Source organism: Pan troglodytes, chromosome 14 (assembly GCF_028858775.2).
Source record: "Pan troglodytes isolate AG18354 chromosome 14, NHGRI_mPanTro3-v2.0_pri, whole genome shotgun sequence".
In the NCBI taxonomy this organism is placed as follows: Eukaryota; Metazoa; Chordata; class Mammalia; order Primates; family Hominidae; genus Pan; species Pan troglodytes.
In genome coordinates this window covers 105,355,795-105,381,091 of record NC_072412.2, presented here as the reverse complement: position 1 = coordinate 105,381,091, position 25,297 = coordinate 105,355,795, and the positions used below count along the sequence as shown (strand labels likewise).

Here is a 25,297-nt window from a genome sequence, read left to right as displayed (position 1 = left end):
AGTCTCATCTACTGAAGGTCATGATTTTAAAATACATTTTGGTGGGATTCTTCCTTTCTCTCAGAGAAAAGAGATACACATTTAGAACCTATATAAAAGTAGATCAAATAATTGTTAATAATCAGCAAAAGATGAGTATGGTAGAATCTTTCCAAATAGCGGGCAATGTCACTATTCGGAAGAGAAGCAAATTTTAATACCTTTCTTTTTCTCATACTAAAATCATGCCATTACCTTTTTGTTTGCAGCCACTCCATCCTCACAGTCGAGCACTGCACAATCTACATTCAGGGATGGAATCTTCTTTATTTTCTTTTCATCATTTCCAGGTACATAAAGCACTGCCCTCCGGGGGATGTACTTGTGATGGGATGAGGAACTATATCCAAGTCTGGGGATATCAGCTGCTAGAGACGCTTTCCTGCAAGACACGTGATTGGGGTTAGTCCAGAATTAGATTTCTGTATTTATAAACTTGTGAAAAACTATATTTTAATGCAAAATTAAAATAGAACACATGGATAATCTTTTTTTATTTTTATTTTTTTGAGACAGGGTCTTGCTGTGTCGCCCAGTTTGAAGTGCAGTGGTGTGATCTCGGCTCACTGCAACCTCCACCTCCAGGCTCAGGTGATCCTCCCACCTCAGCCTCCCCAGTAGTTGGGACTACAGGTGTGTGCCACCATGCCTGGCTAATTTTTTGTATTTTTTGTAGAGATGGGATTTCGTCATGTTGCCCAGGCTGGTGTTGAACTCCTGGGCTCAAGAGATCCATCTGCCTTGGGCTCCCAAAGTGCTGGGATTATAGGCATGAGCCACCATGCCTGGCTGGATAATCTTTTAAAATTATGGTAGAATACAATCACACATAAAAACTAAGAAAACAATAATAGCAGAAATAATCAATGAACTAAATGTTATTTTGGCTGAGGTTTAAAAAATAGATAGGACTGTTTACTGACATCTTCTGAGACAAAGAGGAGGGTGTATGTATTTCTTCTTGGAAAACACTTCCAGTATTGTTATACTGTCTAGATAGCATCTATGGAAAAAAAGGAAAGGAAATGTCTATCCAAAAGGTACTAAACAACAATACTATCTACAATTATACCTAAAAGTAAAAAAGTAGAAAAAAAAAACTAACGAAGTCTGTGGTCCTTGCCTTGCCAATACATCTTTTAAAGGGCGAAAATCAGTGATTCACATCCAATTTTAACAAGACAAGATAGACTGGTTCTTTTTAAGTGAGTAGGAAGGACAGTGAATGCCTCTATAATTGTAGGCAACTTAATTACTGGTAACTTTGGATTATTCATCTACAGAAATAATACTCAATTTGTAGGTTGTTGAGAAGATTAAGTTAAAGGAAATAATGAACATGAAGCACTTAGCCAGAGCCTGGCAGATATTTTAGCTACTTGAAATGGTCATGGGTGTAGCAGGAGTACCAGCAGCTGCTGTTGTTATTAATGGAGAATCTCTAGCTGTCAGTAGCCCCTGCCTGCTTCTAAACTATGCTCTTTCTTTCCCTTGCCTATCATACCAAGTTCAGTCTCTGGTAGAAATAAAAAGTGTTGGCCAGAGGCTCCTTTGGCTTACCACCACCCTTGCCTGTTTCATAGTTTATCCCGTGAAAATCATGCTTTAGCTCATACGATATGGTAAAGGAAGATGAAATCAGCTCCCATAATCAGGACGAGCGATACAATTTGCAGGGCCCGGTGAAAATGAAAATGCAGAGGTCTTTGTTTATAATTTATTAAGAACTTCACAATGGTAACAGAAGAATATTATATCAGCACTAGGTATGTCTAAGAGCACAAATTACGTGTCCATGAAGCCAACCCTGCCCATAAGAGATGAAGTTCTATGTCATGAAGACTGCCAATTAGGCCTCAGGCCATGTGTGGTGGCCCACGCCTCTAATTCCAATACTTTGGGAAGCCAAGGCAGGCAGATCACTTGAGCCCAGAGTTTGAGATCAGCCTGTGCAACATAGCAAAATCTCGGCTCTATCAGGAAAAAAACTCAAAAAGCAAAAATTAGCCAGGCATAGTGCATATGCCTGTAGTCACAGCTACTCAGGAGGCTGAGGTGGGAGGATTGATTAAGCCCAGAAGGTCGATGAGGCTGCAATGAGCTGTGATCGCAAAGCTGCACTCCAGCCTGAGCAACAGAGCAATACCTTGTTTCAAAAAAAAAAAAAAAAAAAGGGCCCCGCGTGGTGGCTTACGCCTGTAATCCTGGTACTTTGGGAGGTCAAGGCGGGTGGATCATGAGGTCAGGAGATGGAGACTATCGTGGCCAACATGGTGAAACACCATCTCTACTAAAAATACAAAAATTAGCTGGGTGTGGTGGCACACATCTGTAATCTCAACCACTTGGGAGGCTGAGGCAAGAGAATTGCTTGAACCCAGGAGGTGGAGATTGCAGTGAGCGGAGATCGCACCACTGCACTCCAGCCTGGCAACAGAGCAAGACTCCGTCTCAAAAAAAAATAACTGCCAGTTAAGAAAAGTTAAAACCCGGCCGGGCGCAGTGGCTCACTCCTGTAATCCCAACACTTTGGGAGGCCGAGGAGGGTGGATCACCTGAGGTAGAGAGTTTGAGACCAGGCCGGGCGCGGTGGCTCACGCCTGTAATCCTAGCACTTTGGGAGGCCGAGACGGGCGGATCATGAGGTCAGGAGATCCAGAATATCCTCGCTAACACAGTGAAACCCCGTCTCTACTAAAAATACAAAAAACTAGCCAGGCGTGGTGGCGGGCGCCTGTAGTCCCAGCTGCTCGGGAGGCTGAGGCAGGAGAATGGCATGAACCCGGGAGGCGGAGCTTGTAGTGAGCCGAGATTGCGCCACTGTACTCTACCCTGGGTGACAGAGCGAGACTCCGTCTCAAAAAACAAACAAACAAAAAAAGAGTTCGAGACCAGCCTGGCCAATATGGTGAAACCCTGTCTCTACTAAAAATACAAATATCAGCCGGGCACAGTTGCGGGCGCCTGTAATTCCAGCTACTTGGGCGGCTGAGTAGCGAGAATCCCTTGAACCCGGGAGGTGGAGGTTGCAGTGAGCTGAGATCGCGCCACTGCACTCCTGCCTGGGCGACAAGAGCGAGACTCCATCTCAAAAAAAAAAAAAAAAAAAAGAAAGAAAAGAAAAAGAAAGAAAAGTTAAAACCCCGGCAAACTGATGTTTTACTCTCCCTAGATAAATAGCATGATCTTAAAAAATATATATGTCAGCTATATCTTCATGAAAACCCTGGACATCAGTAGTTAACACTATCAAATACTTTGCACGGTTGTAACATTTCACCATGATTAGTGTGCTTGTGACTTAATGTATCGCAAGAAAAATCACTGTCTTTTGGGGCCTTGCAAGTTTGTGTGGGGGCCCTCATTCCTTCTTGTAGCCGACCTTACCTTAAGGAATTCTAAAACTTGAGTCTGGGTCTTATTTTGCCACAACATAAGCACTGTATCATGTGAGGTATGGTGAGATAGAGATGGATTTTAAAAGTGTACATGGCTTATGAAACATTTCATTTAATATAAAACATATTATTGCCAGCTAATTGAAGACTGCCTGAAATATCTGTCATCGTTTTTCATTGATTGAAAATATCTGGTTTATCTAAAAACGGAAAAAACATAATGATGTAACAGCAACAACCACATTTTACTTATCATTCACACTGGAGACTAGAATTTGCAACATACACATTTCCCTAAAAATACCAAGAAATGTTTGGGGCAAATTCTCTGCTCATCAGGATTTAATGTAACCACACATGTGAAAATCTAAGAGAGGGGGAAGATGGTGGAGTAGAAAGCACCAGCAATCTTCCCCACCCAGACAACTGCATTAGCAAAATCTTCCTGCTGTAACTATTTTGAAACCACTTGGAATCTATTGAAGGCTTGCAACTTCTCGGGGAAGGCTTGGATATTAAATAGTAGTTAATTTTGGTCAACTTCAGCTCTTAGCAGAGCAGCAGCTACCCATCCCCCACCTCTCAGTCACATGGTAGGCAGCTGTGCCCATGTTCCTGGAGCAACCTGCACATAGCTTGAGGGAGCCAGGGTAGGCAGAAACAAAGACCCTGACCCTCCAAATATCAAGGATCTGTGCTCTGATCACTGATTGCTGGTTCTAATCACAGAAGTGCAGACAAAAGAGGCTGAGAGCCACTGTTATTGTATGTCCCTCCAATGTTGCAAGCCCCTCTCCCTTGGGCTGAAGTGACCTCCAGGTAATTTAAAGGGCCAGCACCTCCCCCATTAATTTTTTGCTTTTTTCCCTTTTAGAAGCCAGACATTAAAGACTAGGACATTCAAAAACAAACACATATATATAGGGGAAAATAGAAATGACCATGGATGCCCAGAGAAAGGCTCAGAAAAGACCTGAGAAGCTGGGAGTGCTAGCTCACACCTGTAATCCTAGCACTTTGGGAGGCCGAGGCAGGGGCATCACCTGAGGTCAGAGTTTGAGACCAGCCTAGCCAACATGGTGAAACAACGTCTCTACTAAAAATACAAAAAATTAGCCAGGTGTGGTGGCACATGCCTGTAATCCCAGCTACTTGGGTGGCTGAGGCACAAGAATTGCTTGAACCTGGGAGGTGGAGGTTGCAGTGAGCTGAGATTGCACTACTGCACTCCAGCCTGGGTGACACAGTGAGATTCTGTCTTAAAAAAAAAAAAAAAAAAGAGGTCGGGCGCAGTGGCTCACGCCTGTAATCCTAGCACTTTGGGAGGCTGAGGCGGGCAGATCACGAGATCAGGAGTTTGAGACCAGCCTAGGCAACATGGTGAAACCCCATCTCTACTAAAAATTCAAAAATCAGCGGGGTGTGGTGGCAGGTGCCTGTAATCCCAGCTACTCTGGAGGCTGAGGCAGGAGAGTTGCTTGAACTCGGGAAGTGTAGGCTGCAGTGAGCTGAGATCGCACCGTTTGCACTCCAGCCTGGGTGACAGAGCGAGACTGCTCAAAAAAAAAAAAAAAAAAAAAAAAAAAGAAAAAGAAAAGACTTGAGGAGACCTTACATTTATACCTCAGGCTTATATTATCCTCAGCATAGACACAGTACACAACCATCAGATAAGTAAACAAAAACAGTGAGCCCAGGGGAGGGGGAGAATCTGATTTCTAGATACCACACTGTTAGATTCAAACATTCACTTTTCAACAACAAAAAAAACCACAAGACATATGAAGAAAGATGAAAATATGGTCCAGTCAAAGGAAGAAAAATAAGTCAACAGAAACGGTCCCTGAAAGAGACCTGATGGCAAAGACTTTAAAACAACTGTCTTAAAGATGCTCAAAGAACTAAAGGAAGAAGTGAAGGACATCAAGATAATGATGTATGAACAAAATGGAAATACCAGTAAAGACATAGAAAACTTAAAAAGATACCACAAACCCCAGAACTGAAAAGTACAATAATTGAAATGAAAAATTCACTAGAGGGATTCAAAGGCAGATTTGGCAGGCAGAAGAAAGAATTAGCAAACTTGAAGAGGGGACAATGGAAATTATCAAGTCTGAGGATCAGAAAAAAGACTGAAGAGAAGTGAACAGAGCCTAAAGGACCTGTGGGACACCATCAGGCAGACACACACACACACTGTGGGAATTCCAGAAGGATAAGGAGAGAGAAAAGGGTAGCAAGAGTATTTTGAAAAGATAATGGCTGAAAACTCTCCAAATTTGGTGAAAGACTTGAATACAAACATCCAAGAAGTTAAATGAACTCCAAGTAAGATGAACTCAAAGACACCCACATCTAGACACACTAAAATCAAACTTTCAAAAGTGAAAGACTTCCAGTTCTGAAATGGTGGCATAGAAGTAAGCTGGCTTTAGTACCCACCCCTCCCCAACAGAAAAATAAAAACAAATATACAGTGCTGAAATTATCAGCAGAAGGACCTCAGAACTCAAATATGAAGATGAGACAGTTCCCAGGACCCCAGAAAAAACCCTGAGCAGATGGTAAGACAATTGGATTTCTACATCCATAACAACATTCCCCACATTATGCCGATCACCAGGCATGCAAAAACATTTCCTCCAACTCAAGGTTTCTACACTGGAAAAAGTGCAATTGAGGTGAACATTCAGCTTCTCTAACATCTTGGGTTCCCTGGCAGGAGGCCTGCTCTGCCTTAATCCATGGGAAGCATCGCAAGTGCCTGAAGGGAGAAATATCCCTGAGGACAGACAGAGGTAAAGCAGGGAGGTGGGACTACCATCCCCAGCTCTGGAATCTCTGTTGTGTAACTCAGCAAAAGGAGATGCCAAATCAGAGTGGCTGTTTAGCAGTACCACGCTATAGGAGGTTTGTCCCACAGATCCCCTGGGCATGGACCCCTAGCCAGCCTTCCCACCCTGCCAAGAAAATCCCCTGGGGACCTCCCCCATTCAGGAAGAGCAGCGTTCTGATAGTTTACTAAGAGCTGAGGTGAACCTGGGTTTAAGGCTCCACCTAGAGCTGAAAAGGAGGCAGTGACCTAGCAGCAAAAAGCCTCTAAGCAAATGTATCCAATAAAATACAAAAACAAGGCAGCCAGAGAAGACTGGATTAAATGAATAATCCTTCAATGCAAAGACATACACATCAACAGGAAACAACAGCAAACAGGGAATCATGATCTCCCCAAAGGGACATAGCAAGGAACCAGTAACTGACTCTAAATGAGAGGATGATATGTAAGCTCTCTAACCAAGAATTCAGAATAGAAGTTCTAAGGAAACTCAGTGATCTTTAAGATACCACAGAAAAGCAGTTCAGAAATTTATCAAATAAACTTAGCAAAGAGGTTGAAATAATAAAAAGAAATCAAGCAGAAATCTTAGAACTGAGAAATATGTTTGCAGAACTGAAGAATTCCTTAGAGGCTTTCCAAAGAAGAATGGATCAAGCAGAGGTAAGAATCATTGAGCCTAAAGATAGGCTATTTGAAAATACATAAAGGAGAAAAAAATCTTTAAAAAATGAGAATCAACAAAGATTGCCTACAAGATACAGAAAATTACCTCAAAAGACCAAATTTGCCAAATGAGTTGGCTCATGCCTGTAATCCCAGCACTTTGAGAGGCTGAAGCAGGAGGATCATTTGAAGGCAGGAGTTCGAGACTAGCCTGGGCAACATAGTGAGACCCTCTCTCTACAAAAAATAAAAACACTAGCAGGGCATTGTGGTGCATGCCTGTAGTTCCAGCCATGCAGGAGGCTGAGGTGGGAGGACTGCTTGAACCCAGGAGTTCGAGACTGCAATGAGCTTTGATCACACCACTGCACTCTAGCCCAGGGGACAGAATGAGAACCTGTCTTTAAAAAAAAAAAAAAAAAAAAAAAAAGACTCGACTTGGTGCAGTGGCTCATGCCTGTAATCCCTGTACTTTGGAAGGCCAAGGCGGGTGGATTGCTTGAACCCAGGAGTTTAAGACCAGTCTGGGCAACATGGCAAAACCCTGTCTCTAGAAAAAATACAAAAAATTAGCCTGGCATTGTGGCACGTGCCTGTTGTCCCAGTTACTCGGGAGGCTGAGAGGGAGGATTTGCTTGAGCCTAGGAGGTTGAGGCTGCAGTGAGTTGTGATTACACCACTGCATTCCAGCCTGGGTGACACAGGGAGGAAAAAAAAGACAAAATTTAAGAATTATTGAGGTTCAATAGGGAGTTGAGCAAGTGCAAGGGGTAGAAAGCTTATTCAAAAAAAAAAAAAGAGAGAGAAAAAAAAAACTTTCCAAAACTTGAGAAAGATATAAATATCCAGGTATAGGAAGGTTAGAGAACACCAAATGGATTTGACCCAAATAAGACTACCTCAAGACATATAATAATCAGACTCTCAAAGGTCAAGGACAAACAGAATCCTAAAAGCAGCAAGAGAAAATCAGCAAATAACATATAAAGGCACTCCAATGTGTCTGGCAGTTCTCAATGGACACCATACAGGCCAGGGGGAAGCAGTAGAATGACATTTTTAAAGTGCTGAAAAAACTGCCATCCAAAAATATTGTATTCAGCAAAGTTATCCTTCAAATATGTTTTTCCCAGGCAAATGAAAGCAGGGAGAATTCACCACCATCTTACAAGAAACACTAAATATTGAGTTATTCAATCTGCAAGAAAAAAACACTAAAGTGCAAAAAGAAAAAAAAAAGAAAAGAAAAACATTTGAAGGTATAAAACCCATTGGTAAAATTAAATATAAATACAAGGGTTGGGCATGGTGGCTCACACCTATAATTTTAGCACTTTGGGAGGTCGAGGCAGCAGGATTGCCTGAGGCAGGAGTTCAAGGCAAGCCTGGACAACATAGCGAGACCTGTGAGACCCCATCTTTAAAAAAAAAAAAAAAAAAAAATTAGCCAGGCATGGTGGTGCATGCCTATAGTACCCAGATACTTGGGAGGCTGAGGCAGGAGGAGGATTGCTTCAGCCCACGAGTTCAGGGTTGTAGTGACCCATGATCATTTCACTGCACTCTAGCCTGGGCAACAGATTAAGATGCTGTCTCAAAAAATAAAAAAGATAAGATACAAAAATTGACAAGCCCTTGGTTAGACCGAGAAAAAAGAAAAAGAGGGAAGACCCAAATAAATAACTTTAGAAATGAAAAAGGAGACATAACAATTGAGACCACGGAAATACAAAGAATCATTAGAGACTACTATGAACAACTACATGCCAACAAACTGGAAAACCTAGAAGAAATGGATAAATTCCTAGACATATACATCTACCAAGATTGAACCATGAAGAAATAGGAAAACTCAATAAACCAATAACGAGTAGTGATACTGAAGCCATAATAAAGTCTCCCATGAAAGAAATCCCTACATGGCCTAATGGCTTTATTGCCGCATTCTACCAAACATTTAAATAACAAATATCAATTTTACGCAAATTCTTCAAAAAAACTGAAGAGCCAGCCTGGGCAACATGGCAAAACCATGTCTCTACCCAAAAAAAAAGAAAAAAAAAATTAGCCAGGCATGGTGGTACACATCTGTAGTCCTAGCTACTTGGGTGGCTGAGGCAGAGAATCCCTTGAGCCTAGCAGATCAAGGCTGCAGTGAGCTGTGACTGCACCGAGCTGTGACTGCACTGCTGCACTCCAGCCTGGGTGACAGGGCAAGACCCTGTCTCAAAAAAAAAATTTTTTTTTTGAAGAGGAATGAATACTCCAATACTCCCAAGCTAATTCTATGAGGCCAGCATTACCCTGATACCAAAACCGGAGAAGGACATAACGAGAAAAGGAAAACTAAGATGATGAACACAGATGCAAAAATTCTCATCAAAATACTAGCCAACTGACTTCAACAACACATTAAAAAGATCATTCACCATGATCGGCCGGGTGCGGTGGCTCACGCCTGTAATCCCAGCACTTTGGGAGGCTAAGGCGGGCAGATCATGAGGTCAGGAGTTTAAGACCAGCCTGGCCAACATGATGAAACTCCGTCTCTACTGAAAATACAAAAATTAGCCGGGCGTGGTGGCATCTGCCTGTAATTCCAGCTATTCGGGAGGCTGAGGCAGGAGAATCGCTTGAACCCGGGAGGCGGAGGTTGCAGTGAGCCGAGATCGTGCCACTGCACTACAGCCTGGGCAACAAGAGCAAGACTCTGTCTAGTGAAAAAAAAAAAAAAAAAAAAAAGAATAAAAAGATCATTCACCATGATCAAGTGAGATTCATCCCAGGGATGCGAGGATGATCCAACATATGCAAATAAATAAACATGATACATCACATTAACAGAACCAAGAACAAAGACTATATGATTATTTCAATGGATGCCAAAAAAGCATTTGATAAAATTCAGCATCGCTTTATGATCAAAACCCTCATCAAACCAGACATAAGAAGAACATACCTCAAAATATAGGGGTCACATATGACAAACCCATAGCTAACATCGTCCTGAACAGGGAGAAATTAAGGACTTTCCTCTAAGATCTAGAACAAGATAGGGATACCCACTTTTGCCACTTGTATTTAATATAATACTAGAAGATCCTGACCAGAGCAATTAGGCAAGAGAAAAAAATAAAGGGTATCCAAACTGGAAAAGAAGAAGTCAAATTAGCCTTGTTCACAGATAACATGATCTTATACTTAGAAAAACAGAGATTCCACCAAAAAGCTGTTAGAACTGATAAACTAATTCAGTAAAGTTGCAAAATACAAAATCAACATACAGAAATCGGCAGCATTTATATACACCAGCAGTGAACAATATGAAAGCAATTCTATTTATAATAGCTATAAATAATATTAAAAACCTAGCAACCAAATTTAACCAAATAAATAAAAGATCTCTCTACAAGGAAAACTATAAAACACCAATGAAAGAAATTGAGGAGGACACATCAAAAAATGGAAAGATATTCTAATCTATGTTCACAGCTTTAATATCATTAAAATGACAAGACTACTTAAAGCAGTTTACAAATTCAATGCAATCCCTATCAAAGTACCAATGATATTCTTCATAGAAAAGGAAAAATGTTCTAAAATTTATATGGAACCACAACAGACTCTGAATAGTCAAAGCAATCCTGAACAAAACAAACAAAGCTGGAAGCATCACACTACCTGACTTCAAAATTTACTACAAAGTTATTATAACCAAATCAGCGTGGTACCTGCATAAAAACAGACACAGGCACATAGACCAGTGGAACAGAATGGAGAACCCAAATATAAATCTACACATTTATGAGCAACTCATCTTTGACAAAGTCTCCACAAACATGCAGTGAGGAAAGAACTGTCTCTTCAGTGGTGCTGGGAAAGCTGGATAAATACATTCAGAAGAATGAAACTAGACCCCTATCTCTCACCATACACAAAAATCAAGTAAAAATGGATCAAAGACTTAAATCGAAGACCTGAAACTTTGAAACCACTAGAAAAAAAACACTGGGGAAATGCTCCAGGACATTGGTCTGGCCAAAAATTTTTGTGTAAGACCCCAAAAGCACAGGCAACCAAAGCAAAAAAGACAAATGGGATTACATCAAGCTAAAAAAAACTTCTGCACAGCAAAGGAAACAATAAAAAAAATGATGAGACAATCTGCTGAATGAGAGAAAATATTTAGAAACTACCCATCTGACAAGAAATTAATAACCAGAATATGTAAGGAGCTCAAACAACTCAACAGCAAAAAACAAAACATCCAATTTAAAAATAGACAAAAGGTCTGAACAGATATTTCTGAAATGAAGACATACAAATGGCCAAGTATATGAAAAAATGGTAACATCACTAGTCATCAGAGGAATGCAAATCAAAACTACAATAAGATATCATCTCACCCCAGTTGAAACAGCTTTGATCCAAAAGATGGTCAGTAACGAGTGCTGGTGAGGATGTGGAGAAAAGGGAACCCTTGTACACCGTTGATGAAAATGTAAATTAGTATAGCCACTATGGAGAACAGTATTGAGGTTCCTCAAAGAAACTAAAAAGAGAACTGTGCTGTGATCCAGCAATTCTACTACTCAGTATATATCCAAAAAAAAGGAAATGAATATATCAAAATGAGTATGTTCACTCCTATGTTCACTGCTACCCTATTCATAATAGCCAAAATATGGAACCAATCAAAGTGTCTATCAATGCATAAAGAAACTGTTACGTGAATGTGTGTGTGTAAAATTTGCCATAAAAAAGAATGAAATCCTGTCATTTGCAGCAACATGGATTGTAACTGGAGGTCATTACATTAAGTGAAATAAGCCAAGCACTGAAGACAAATATTGCATGTTGTCACTCACATGTGGGAGCTAAAAATACAAATCTTGTGAAGATAGAAAATATATATTTTTTTCTTGAGTTGGCGTCTCACTCTGTCGCCTAGGCTGGAGTGGAGTGGCACCATCTTGGCTCACTACAAGCTCCGCCTCCCCGGTTCACGCCATTCTCCTGCCTCAGCCTCCCAAGTAGCTGGGACTACAGGCACCCGCCACCACACCTGGCTAATTTTTTGTATTTTTAGTAGAGATGGGTTTTCACTGTGTTAGCCAGGATGGTCTTGATCTCCTGATCTCGTGATCTGCCTGCCTCGGCCTCCCAAAGTGCTAGGATTACAGGCATGAGCCACCGCATCCAGCCCCCAAAGATAGAAAATATTAACGGTTACCAGAGGCTGAGAAGGGTAGAGGAAAAGTGGGTATGAAGAGAAGTTGATTATGGGTATAAATATATGGTTTGATAAAGAAGTAAGACCTAGTGTTAAACAGATCAGTAGGGTGACTGTAGTTTACAATAATCTATTGTATATTTCCAAATAGCTAGAAGAGAAGAACTGAAATGGTTCTAGCATAAAGAATAGACAAATATTTAAAGTGACAGATATCCTGAGTATGGTGCTTTGATCTTTACAAATTATATGACTGTATTAAATTATCACATGTATCCTGAAACTGTATATCTCTTATCAATAAAAAAGGAAAGAATTTTCAAAATAGCAAGAGAGATACAAATCATCACATACAAGGTATCTTCAGTAAGATGATCAGCAGATTTTTCATCAGAAACTTTGGAAGCCAAAAGGCAATGGGCCAATATATTCAAAGTGCTAAAAGGAAAAGACCTGTCAGCTAGGAATCCTATGTCTGGAAAAACTGTCCTTCAAAGTGAGGGAGAAATTCAGACATTCCCAGATTTTAAAAAGCCAAAGGAGTTTGTCACCAGTAGAGCTGCCCTGCAAGAAATGCTTAGGTGCAGAGTGAAATGAAGGCCCAAAGGTATGTGAAAACATGAAATGAAAAAATGCTGGTCAGTAACTTGAACCCACATGAAGAAATAAACATCTTAGTAAAGGTAAATGCATAGGCAATTATAAAAGCTATATAAGAGCAGTGATAATGAAGTTGAGAACAGAAAAGCAACAGAGAAAATCAATGAAATGAAGAGTTGATTTTTTGAAAAGATCAACAAAACTGACAAACTTTTAGCTAGTAGGCTAAGAAAAAAGAAGACTCAAATTACTAAAATCAGCAATGGAAATGGGGATATTACTACTGATTCTATGGAAATAAAAGATCATAAGACAGTACTATGAACAATTGTATGCCAACCAATTGAATAACCTAGATGAAACGGACAAATTCCAAGACTAAACTGTGAAGAAACAGAAAATCTGAATAACCTAGATAAATAGCAAAGTCTGACTAGTAAGGAGATTGAACCGGTAATCAAAAATCTCCTTTTATAATTGACTTAAGCCAATAAAAGCATTTAAAAGGTCTCAAACAGCAAAAATAGTGGAATGTATTAAGCTGAACTATATGAAATTGCTGATATTTGACCATTTTTGACCTACAAAATGGTAATTTTATATGATTCAAACTAATGTTTTGACTGGCAGTCAGGAGATAGGGTAGGAAGCATCAATTTCTTCTTCAATGAGAAGCAACATAATGGCTCCTTCTCACAGATGAAAGCTTATCCTGAAGAGTAAAACAAGTAGTAGGTAGATACAGCTACTATAGTATTATTAACTGCCACTTGTCACCCATGGGTGCTGCTGGTTGACACAGCCCAGCACCAGAAATTCTGTGTCTGGTATCCTTACCTAGAGCATGAGCTCTCTGAGGGGGTGGGGGTGGTCTCACATCTCTCTACACTGCTTGTTTCAGGGCCTGACATCAGAGGTGCATCACTCCTGTTAACTTGTTGCCTCACCAAAGCCACCTCTCCAGACTTGGGTGCGTAGAACTCACCCGCACCCCACTGTCCCTGTTCTTCTTGTGGAAGAGTCAAGCATTACTGGTGACTACAGGTAGGAGGTAATTTTTATTCCCTCTCTCCTTTGCCATCCTTGAACCTTAATCCAATCCACCACCTGTTGCTTCTGTTCCTCTGTTTATCCCCTGCTTTCCATCACACATTTACATTCTAGTTTAGGGCTTCCTTAACCTTGACCTAAATGACTATGAAAGCTTCTTATTTATCTTTATTGCCTCTATTTTGTTATTTTGTTCATGCATTCATTCATTCAGTGAGCACTTAGTAAGCACCAATGGGTGACCTGCTCTGGGCCTCCACTAGCACACAAGGCAGCACTTACATGCAAACTGGAAAAAGGTGCCCCTCAGTGCCTTCCAGCAAATGGAAGAGCAGAAAGGCAACTCTGGCTCCTGCTGCAGCACAGCGTAGAGCATGACTGGCCCAGCCCCTCTTGTGCCCCTCACCAGGTGCCCTCTCTAGGGCATAGCTGTATCCAGTGGCCTGGAGCTGCACTGTGCTAAGCACGGTCGGGAGGTGGCACAAAAAAGGGCATCCCCAGAGGTTCAGAGAGGGACACCCCAAAGAACAGCCTGTGAATCAGAGGCAGGACAGCACAAGGCCAGCACTGAGCAAGCTCTAGGGGAAAAGATCAAAGGCAACAAAACTGTTTGAAATAATGTAAAGAAGAAACGTATAGGGAGGATTGGGGCTTCAGGTTCTGTTGCAGACTCTGTGGTCTGGAGTGGGGCTGTCACTGGGCAGGTGGCAGAAGCCCAGTCATGGCAGTCACCGTTCCGGAGGAGAAGGAAGGCTTTACCACGCCTCCCTCCTCCCTTCCTGCTGGTGAGTCCTCTCCTTCCCCCATCCCCAGCTGTTCCAAAATCTGTTCTGTGCTTGAGTTGTATTCAGCACTGTCTACACCGTATGAATACAATTGCAGCAGGTGACAAGATGGAACTTGTTTTATTTTATCTTACATATTTGGAATTAGGGCCTCTAGATAGTCAATATGTAACTGTATTCAAACAATATGCAAAGCAGGGGCTTAAGATGTGTTGAAAAAATCTGGTAGTCTTATGGTGAGTTCTCTCTAAAGAGGGACCTTTTTTAGATATGCCATCCCAGAGGGGGGCCCCCACCTGGCCTTGTTTTTGTCGTCTCCCTTCCCCCTTCACCTGATGCCATTAATTAACCATTTATATAACAAGAGGCATAGCTGGCCCGTAGCCTGACGGGGTTCCCAACCTGGGATTCAATATGATAGTCACCTGGGGAGCTTTTCAAAATTGTCAAATTCTGGACCCTACTCAGTGCCATCAAATTAAATTCATTAGTAACAGGACCCAGGCTTTTTAAGCTTTCTAGGTCCTTGCCACTTAAGTGAGCTGTTGCTGCAGGTCAGCACCATTGCTCTCTTATTGCTGTCATGTGAGAGCTAGTTAGAAATGCAGGATTTGGAGCCCATCCCAGTCCTTCTTCATCAGAGAATCTGCATATTGACAAGATTTCCAGGTGATACATATCACATAAATGTCTCCAGGTTATTCATTTTCAAACTTGGTGGCATGTTGCAGTCCCCTGGGGAATTTTCAAATATGCTGATGGCAGAGCCCCAGCCACAGACAGTTTGACGTAATTGGTCTGGGATAAAACCTAGGCTATGGAACGTTTAAAAGTTGCCAAGGTGGCCAGGCGCAGTGGTTCACGCCTATAATCCCAGCACTTTGGGAGGCCGAGGCGGGTGGATCACCTGAGGTCAGGAGTTTGAGACCTGCCTGGCCAACATGGTGAAACCCTGTCTCTACTAAAAATACAAAAAATTAGCCAGGCATAGTGTGGCCGGTGCCTGTAATCCCAGCTACAATGGCGGCCGAGGCAGGAGAATCACTTGAACCCAAGAGGCGGAAGTTGCAGTGAGCCGAGATCATGCCACTGCACTCCAGCCTGAGCAACAAGAGCGAAATTCCATCTCGAAATAAATAAATAAATAAATAAAAAGAAAATAAAAGTGGCCAAGGTGATTCTAATGTGCAGCTGAGCTGGAGGGCAGCTGCACTAGCGAATGCCAATATAGCCACTGTCTTAATACAAGAAGTTTTGCCTCAGTAAAAATTTCTAAGTGAGTCAAATGCTACCATTATGTACAAGTAGATGCTGTGAAAGCAATGAAACTCAATCAAGTTTCCGCAAACTTGAAAAAAATCTATATTTAAAGAAAAGTATTTTGATTAAAAAAATATATAACACTTGGCCGGGTATGGTGGCTCACGCCTGTAATGCCAGCACTTTGGGAAGTCAAGGCAGGAGGATCACTTGAGCCCAGGAGTTCGAAACCAGCCTGGGCAACATATGGAGGCCCTGTCTCTATCAAACATGTTTTAAATAATTGGCCGGTGTGGTGGTGCAAGCTTATGGTCCCCACTACTCCTGAGGCTGAGGTGAGAGGACCGCCTGAGCCTGGGGGTCAAGGCTGCAGTGGGCCATGATCACGTCACTGCACTCCAGCCTGGGTGACAGAGTGAAACCCTGTCTGAAAAAAAATAATAAAATAACATTCAAACTGCAGTAATTCAAAATAGCAATAATAATCAAATAAGCTCATGTCCATTGGAAGATACAATTTAGTACATGACCTCTAAACCCAAGTGAATGGCTTCTTTACTTAGCTGGTAGCTAGTTTAAGGATCTCTGCTTTGCCTGAACATTATGATCATGTGGGAAGCTTTAGTCCAGGACTGTCTAACCTTTTGGCTTCCCTGGGCAACACTGGAAGAGCGGTCTTGGCCCCACATAAAATACACTAACACTAGCCAATGAGCTCAAACAAACAAACAACAACAACAACAAATCTCATAATGTTTTAAGAAAGTTTACAAATTTGTGTTGGGCCACATTCAAAGCTGTCCTGGGCCACATGTAGCCCACAGGCCACAGGTTGGACAAGCTTGCTTTAGGGGCTAAAACACCAGGCCACATTCCAAACCAATTAAATCAGTTTTATGGTGAGTCCCAGGCCTCAGCACTTCTTCAAAGCTACCAGAAAGACTCCAAAGAACAGCCAAAGATGAGAATCTCTGCATTAAGGGTTGTAAGTACAACTAAGGTGTCTTACTGATCCCAAAAAGGACTTGGGGTTGCTGAACATTAATAGTAACCAGAATTTAATCCTATTACATTTAGGCAGGGGAGATAGGTATCAATTACACAACCTTCCACTGATCAAATGATAATTTTGAGATGAGCAGAAGTTTCCCTTGTTTGAAAATCATGTTGCTTCACATCCCCACCACTGAATCCATGGCCATCATTGTAGCGGTGCAGGGGTGAGAATGGGGTAAACATCAGGAAGTCCCTGCTGAACTAGGAGCTTCATGCTAGATTCTGGTATCAAGTCCACAGTGAGATAATAAACTTGCCTTTGTTAGTGGAGAAGAAGTCTTATAATTTCCAGCAGCTTAAGGCTCTGAACATAGAATTCTTAGGAGGCAGAGTGAGAAAGGAATGGGGGATTTGAAGTGAAGTCCTTGTCACGGGCAAGACAAAGCCCTTCAGATGCTGACAGCGGTTCGGTGGGGAGAGCCCAAGTAATGAGACTGGGCTGAAGGTTCTGCCTGGTCTACTCCCCCATCCCGGGAACATGCAGGACAGTGACAGTGACTAGAGAGGCAATGGGAATTTCCAAACTGAGGGGGTGTGCCAACTTCCCACTCACCCTCTGGGAGACTTCATGGGAGCTCTGCATCAACATGGGGCACAGAGAAGAGCAGACACAGCAATATGGATTGCTCAGGCAGAGAAGGGCAACAGTGGCATGCTATCCATTCCCTGAGGAAGGAAGAATCCAGAAGTTTCGACTGACCCTTTGGCAGTGTGCCTGCAAGGGAGCTGTCAGAGTCCAGGAGTGAGGGCGGCCATATCGGAGGTAACAGGCTGGCTGGTGTTGGGTGACAGACAGCAACAGGGAGAGAAGAGGCAGGAGCTGCCCTGTCTGCAGGGCCATGATCACACCCACTGGGCAAACCTCATGCATTTCCTGTACCCCAAGAACAGACCACAGGTCCACTGACCATTAGTACGGCATCAGAGACCAGTCACCAAGGGCCAAGACACATGAGCAACTTCACTGGAGCCCACAGGGAAGGCTGCCATGACATGGTTTGTACACTTCCTCCTGGGCCCCCTGTGGCCCAGAAAAGAGGACAGAAATCATAACAATGAGTATCTACTTAAAAGAGATCATCTAGGGCCAGGCGCGGAGGCTCACGCCTGTAATCCCAGCACTCTGGGAGGCCGAGGCGGGCGGATCACGAGGTCAGGAGAGCGAGACCATCCTAGCTAACATGGTGAAACCCCGTCTCTACTAAAAATACAAAAAATTAGCCGGGCATGGTGGCAGGTGCCTGTAGTCCCAGCTACCCGGGGGTTTGAAGCAGGAGAATGGCGTGAACCTGGGAGGCGGAGCTTGCAGTGAGGCAAGATTGTGCCACTGCACTTCAGCCTGGGCAACAGAGTGAGACTCCGTCTCAAAAAAAAAAAAAAAAGAGATCATCTAGGCTGGGTGCGGTGGCTCATGCCTGTAATTCCAGCACTTTGGAAGGCTGAGGCGAGTGGATCACAAGGTCAGGAGTTCGAGACCAGTCTGGCCAACATGGTAAAACCCCGTCTCTACTAATAATACAAAAAAAAAAAAAAAAAGCTGGCCATGGTGGCACACGCCTGTAGTCCCAGCTACTTGGGAGGCTGAGGCAGGAGAATCACTTGAACCCAGGAGGTGGAGGTTGCAGTGAGCTGAGAACATGCCACTGCACTCCAGCCTGGGCTACAGAACGCGACTTTGTCTCCAAAAAAAAAAAAAAAAAAAAAAAAAAGATCATCTAGAAGAGCTGGGCATAGTGGTGTGTGCCTGCAGTCCCAGCTATTTGGGAGACTGAGGTGAGAGGATTGCTTGACCCCAGGAGTTCAAGACCAGTCTAGGAAACAGAGTGAGACTCCATCTCTCCTTTTTTTTTTTTTTTTTTGAGACAGGGTCTCACACTGTTGCCCAGGCTAGAGTGCAGTGATGCAATCACAGTTCACAGCAACCTCCACCTCCCTGACTCAGCTGACCCTCCCACTTCAGCCTCCCAAGTAGTGAGTACCTGATACTACTGGCACGTGCTACCATGCCCAGCTAAATTTTGTACTTTTCGTAGAAATGGGGTTTCTCCATGTTGACCAGGCTGGTCTTGAACTCCTGGGCTCAAACGATCCGCCCACTTTGGCCTCTCAAAGTGCTGAGATTATAGGCATGAGCCACCACACCCGGCCAAGTCCTAATACTTTTTTTTTTTTTTTGAGACGGAGTTTTGCTCTTGTCGCCCAGGCTGGAGTGCAATGGCATGATCTTGGCTCACTGCAACCTCTGCCTCCCCGGTTCAAGCGATTCTTCTGCCTCAGCCTCCCGAGTAGCTGGGATTACAGGCATTGCCATCATGCCCAGCTAAGTTTTGTATTTTTGTAGAGATGGGGTTTCACCATGTTGGCCAGGCTGGTCTCGAACTCCTGACCTCAGGTGATCCGCCCGTCTCGGCCTCCCAAAGTGCTGGGATTACAGGCATGAGCCACCGCGCCCGGCCAAAGTCCTAATACTTTTGAGTCATATAAGTAGCAGTCCAGACTTGACTAAGTGCAGAAAACAACTTGGTTCAGGGCTTTAGAAAGTCATAACATCACTCTTTAAATTCAAAATGAAGTTAAAAAGAGATTTCCACTAAAATAATAACTTGAACAGCACAATAAATTCTAAGTCATTTTAATAAATGTAGGTAAATGTATCAATAAATTTTAAAGATGTACTAATCAAACCCAGTATCAATCAGGTATTCCATGCATTCCAGCTCCCTGCCAGGGCCTTTAGGATGGGACTTACATCCTACTCTACATTACAAACTGGAGAGCTAACATACATGGGCATTAACTGTGCCTTGCACGCACCTCTGCACTGTATCTTTCCCATCCTGGCCCAAGACACCACCACCTTACTCCCGACTGGTTCCTGGGGCCTCTGTCCCTCTCCAGTCCCTTCTCCACACCACAGCCAGTCTGGACTTTAAAAAACACAAGTCAAATCATGATGCTCCTCTGCTTGAGCCCCTTCCATGGCTTCCCAGTGTTCTCACATTAAAAACCAAATGTCTCACCCAGACTGGCAGGGTCCTGGCTGCCTGGCCCATCCATCTCCTCTGCTTACCACCCTCAGTTACAGGTATCTGCTGCCAGTTCCCTGACACACCACATCTTCCTGCTCACCTCGGGACCATCCCATGAGTGGTTCCCTCTCTGGAAGGCTCTTCTGGATCTCAGCATGTCTGCCACCCTCTCATCCCTCAAGGCTCAGCCTACATGCCCTGTCCTCAGCAGGACCTTCCCCATGCCCCCTCCTGGGATGCTGTCCTCCAGAACCCCGCCCTTCCCTTCACAGGCCTTCCCCTTTTGAAATGAATTATTGGCTTTGTTTACTTGTTCACTGTCTGTCTTCCACTGGGTTCAGAGAATTTTTCCTTTTTGGCTGTCCCAGACAGGAACACCCTTCCTGTTTGGTGGGGGTGGAGGCAGAGACCGCACGGTCCTTCTCCGCATCCTTTGAAAGCTAGGGAGAGGCCACAAGCATAAGCTTGGCCCATGAGATACTGCAGGTGGGGCCTTTGAGCCATGAGGGGTGACACAAAGAAGGTGGGAGCCGGTGAAGGAAAGAGGTGCCCACAGCAAGTGCCCAGGATGGCAGGAGTGAAGACAGCAGCGCAGGGACAGCAGCAGGAGGGGGCAGGGTAGACAATCTGGTTTACCCTGGCCAGACTGCCCTGGCCTGGGCTGGGCTGTGTTCTTAGGGGCTTAGTTTGGTCACTGTCCATTTTCCTATTCTCCAGCCTGTCCACCAGCCTCCCAGAAATTCCTTTTCTGCAAAAATCAGCCCCAGCTGGTATCACTCATGTGCAACTCCACAGCCCATGTGCCACAGGCCCCCTGTGGGCAGGGACTTGGTCTGCTTGACTCAAAGCCATACATGGAGCTCACAGCACCATGTCTGGCACACGCAGGCTGAATGAATGAATGGACTCCAAGCTAGGCTGGGTGGCAGGCTAGGGAATGTTCAAGGAGAAAGGGCCACAAGTTTCCATTAGCCTCTGTCCTCAGAGGGCTAAAAAGGTTATCAGTGTGATCATTTAATGCTCTCCATCGGCTTCACCAAACTGTCTTCCCAATGGAGTTGTGCTAATTTACACTCCCACCAGCGGCATATGAGAGTGCCTGGCTTGCTCTCCCATCCGTGGTCCTCTGCACTGTCTACGCCCAGGGTTTTGTATGTTGTGTGTGTTGTGAGTTGGAATGTGTGTAGTGAGCAAAGGTAACTGTGGAAAGGGACTGGCGATCTGAACCCTGGGGAAAGTTTTATAACTTCCTGATTTGAGCAGCAATAAAACAATAATCCATGAATCATTTTAAGATCGTTGTTTCCTACCTTGAGCTGATCTATAGGCTATCATTTTATACTCCCCACCATGTGAAATACTACTGTTTTTTTATTGTGGTAAAATATGTATAATGCAAAATTTACCATCTGAACCACTGTCAAGTGTACAGTTCAGTGACATTGAGTACATTCTCACTGTTGTGCAATCACCACCACCATCGATCTCCAGAACTCTTCATCTTGCAAAACTCAATCTCTGGCCCCATTACACATGAATTCCCCATTCCCTCCTTCCCTTGGCCCTTAGCAACTGCCATTTGACTTTCCATCTCTATGAATTTGACTACTCTAAGTACTTCACATAGATGGAATCACACTGTATTTGTCCTTTTGTGACTGGTTTATTTCACTCAGCATAATATCTTCAAGGTTCGCCAGGTGTAGGGGCTCACGCCTGTACACTCAGCATAATATCTTCAAGGTTCGCCAGGTGTAGGGGCTCACGCCTGTACTCCCAGCACTTCGGGAGGCTGAGGTAGGAGGACCACCTGAGGTCAGGAGTTCAAGATCAGCCTGGTCAACATGGCAAAACCCCGTCTCTACTAAAAATGCAAACATTAGCCAGGTATGGTGGCAGACACCTGTAATCCCAGCTTTTTGGGAGGCTGAGGCAAGAGAATCACTTGAACCCGAGAGGCAGAGATTGCAGTGAGCCGAGATCACACCATTACACTCCAGCCTGGGTGACAGAGTGAGACTCCATCTAAAAAAAAAAAAAAAAAAACTTCAAGCTTCAACCATGTTATAGCGTATGTCAGAATGTTCTTCCTTTTTAAGGCTGAATAATATTCCATCGTATGGATATGCCACATCCTGATATCCATAAATCTGTCAATGGACACTGGGGATGCTGCCACCTCTTTGCTAATGTGAATAATGCTGCTACGAACATGGCTGTACAAATATGTGTTGGAGTCCGTGCTTCAATTCCCTTGAGTCTATACCCAGAAGTGGGACTGCTGGATCATCTAGTAATTCTATGTTCAATTGTTTGAGGAATTGCCATATTTCTTTCCACAGTGGCTATATCATCGTACATTTCCATTCAAATATTTTTAAAATTTTTAAGCTGTACCCATGTCCAGTAACCACTGAAGAGCTGTTTTACAACCAGAAAAAAAGATATATCTTTTATATATCCTTTGGAAATTGTCTCCACAATTTCTAATAAATTTAAGTAAGTTCTTATTTCTTCTTAAACATAAGATTTTTTTTTTTTAAAAAAGAGGGCATTATTTTAAAATAATACATCAATAAATTTCTTTTTTTTTTTTTTTTGAGGCAGAGTCTCCTTCTTTCACCCAGGCTGGAGTGCAGTGGCACGATCTCGGCTCACCACAACCTCCGCCTCCCAGGTTCCAGTGATTCTTCTGCCTCAGCCTCCCAAGTAGCTGGGATTACAGGTGCCTGCTACCACGCCTGGCTAATTTTTTAATTTTTGGTAGAGACGGTGTTTCAGGCGTGAGCCACCGCGCCTGGCCATCAATAAATTTCTATGTAGAATACCACACAAAAATGCTGTGGCCCTTTAGCTCCTTTAAAGAGATTTTGACTCTAAGGGCTGATAAAGGTTGAAAATAAAAATTTCTTACAGAAAAGTGTGCACATATCCACAGCAGTATGACAGATTCGTAATGGATTCCTCTACTTAGCACTGTATCTCCAATCCTTTGAGGGGGCTGAGGGGGTTGCAGGAGCATAACTGTGCTCTGTCACTGCCTCTTTCTCTGTTCTGTGCCAACAAAAACTAAATTCTGTGTTGTATGGCCTGTGGGTCTGACCTCGTCTGGCAATTCCAATGGTTACAGAAGAATCTGCAGTACTGAGTGAAGCTAAGAGCCTATTCACCCATCTTTCCCTACTCTCTTAAGTGACAGCAAAATTCACCTACCAATTTCAACCCGCTTTGACTATTAATAACTAGGTATTTACACCAGCATCTATGATAATTGAGGCCTACTTATGTTCTCACTTTGCTAAGTTCCCAAGTACCCTGAGAGATTCCTTCCCTATTTTGAAGAACTATTTTTTTTGGTTACTATGGCAACCATGCAAGGAAAAAGGGGAGCTTTCCATGGACACGGGAGCAAAAGAACAGCTATTTGTCCTCCCACTGGTGGAACAGGGCCATTCGTGAGATTAGCATGTGGTGCCAATATAAATAAGCGTGCAGCCTGCTTCAGGAAGGCCGAGAAGACATTTTCAGAGCAAACTGTCTCCTGAAGCAATTATATCATACCTCAATGAAGTGCACTGTTTTGTGCTGAAATGAAGACCTGGTCTTTTGTGCCCAAAGCAGATACACAAGGGAAGCCAGTTTGTGGTCCACCATGGCTTTGCTTCTAAGGAAGGACCCAGGGTACAGGATGGGGGCAACTCCTAGGCCAGCCTTCTGGCTATTGTGGGGTTCCTGGTACAAAGCAGGGGCACCGGGAAGGAATGGCCCTCCTGGTCTACCCTGGCCACTCTTTTTGTCATGGAAACCCATGAAAAGGGTTGGACATCAGATAAAGGACAGGCTTGGCAAGAGTCAAGAAAAAAGCAGAATCCTTATTCTTGTCCAGTTTAGTAAAGTTTGTGTTATACTGTCTCATTGCAGCGTACTGCCTCCTCAGACCATCGGGACACCAGGGGCGAGGGACGTTCCTACAAGTGTCCCAATGACGGAAGTCTTTCTTCTTTTCTTTTCTTTTCTTTTTTTTTTTTTTGAGACAGAGTCTCGCTTTGTCGCCCAGGCTGCAGTGCAGTGGTGTGATCTTGGCTCAGTGCAACCTCCACTTCCAGGGTTCAAGTAATTCTCATACCGTAGCCTCTCAAGTAGCTGGGACTATAGGTGCACCAGACACCACACTGGCTAATTTTTATATTTTTAGTAGAGGTGGGGTTTCACCATGTTGTCCAGGCTGGTCTCGAACTCCTGACCTCAGGTGATCCGCACACCTTGGCTTCCCAAAGTGTTGGGATTACAGGCGTGAGGCACCGCACCTGCCTGGAAGTCTTTTTTCACACAGAATGAGAGAGCAAACAAGCATCCATGTCAAAAATTAAAGTTCCCCATTATGCTGAATGAAATAAGCCAGACACAATAGGACAGACATTCTACGATTCTCACTTCCATGAGGTACCTACAGTCATCAAATTCATACAGATAGAAACTAGAGGCCGTGCGTGGTGGCTCATGCCTGTAATTCCAGCACTTTGGGAGGCCAAGCTGGGTGAATCATGAGGTCAGGAGTTCGAGATCAGCTTGGCCAACATGGTGAAAGCCCATCTCTACTAAAAATACAAAAAGTTAGCTGAGTGTAGTGGCAGGTGCCTGTAATCCCAGCTACTCAGGAGGCTGAGGCAGGAGAATCGCTTGAACCGGGGAGGCGGAGGTTGCAGTGAGCCGAGATCGTGCCACAGCACTCCAACCTGGGCGAGAGAGTGAGACTCCATCTAAAAAAAAAAAAAAAAAAAAAAAAAAAAAACCACAGAACTAGAGTGATAGTTGCCAGGGGAGAATTGGAGTTTTTGTTTTTGAGACAGAGTCTTGCTCTGTCACCCAGGCTGGAGTGCAGTGGCACAATCTTGGCTCACTGCAACCTCTGCCTCTCAGGTTCAAGAGATTCTCCCACCTCAGCCTCCCAAGTAGCTGGGACTACAGGCACTCACCACCATGCCTGGCTAATTTTTGTATTTTTAGTAGAGTTGGGGTTTTGCCATGTTGGCCAGGCTGGTCTCGAACTTCTGACCTCAAGTGCCCACCTGGGCCTCCCAAAGTGCTGGGATTACAGGCATGAGCCACTGTGGCTAGCAGAGAATTGGAGTTTTTGTCTAATGGGTATAGTTTCAGTTTGGGAAGATGAAAAATTCTGGAGATGGGTGGTGGGGATGGTCGCACAATAATCATAATGTACTATTTAATGCCACCGCACTGCATGCTTGAAAATGGTCAACATTTTATGTCATGTATATTTTACCACAATTAAAAAAATAAAATTACCCCATCTATTGGCCTTATCACATCCATGCTATCAT

General features: G+C 43.6%; 1 protein-coding gene across 6 annotated transcripts in view; it reads right to left on the bottom strand.

Annotated features, from left to right (window-relative positions):
- Positions 1-25,297, bottom strand: part of CLYBL (citramalyl-CoA lyase) — a 288,951-nt gene that overhangs the window by 122,594 nt on the left and 141,060 nt on the right. For all 6 annotated transcript variants that reach the window (XM_054665529.2, XM_016925492.4, XM_016925495.4 and 3 more), the window contains exon 2: positions 235-421. In XM_054665529.2, coding sequence (XP_054521504.2) covers positions 235-421 — 187 coding nt within the window. The remainder of the gene's footprint in view (positions 1-234; positions 422-25,297) is intronic.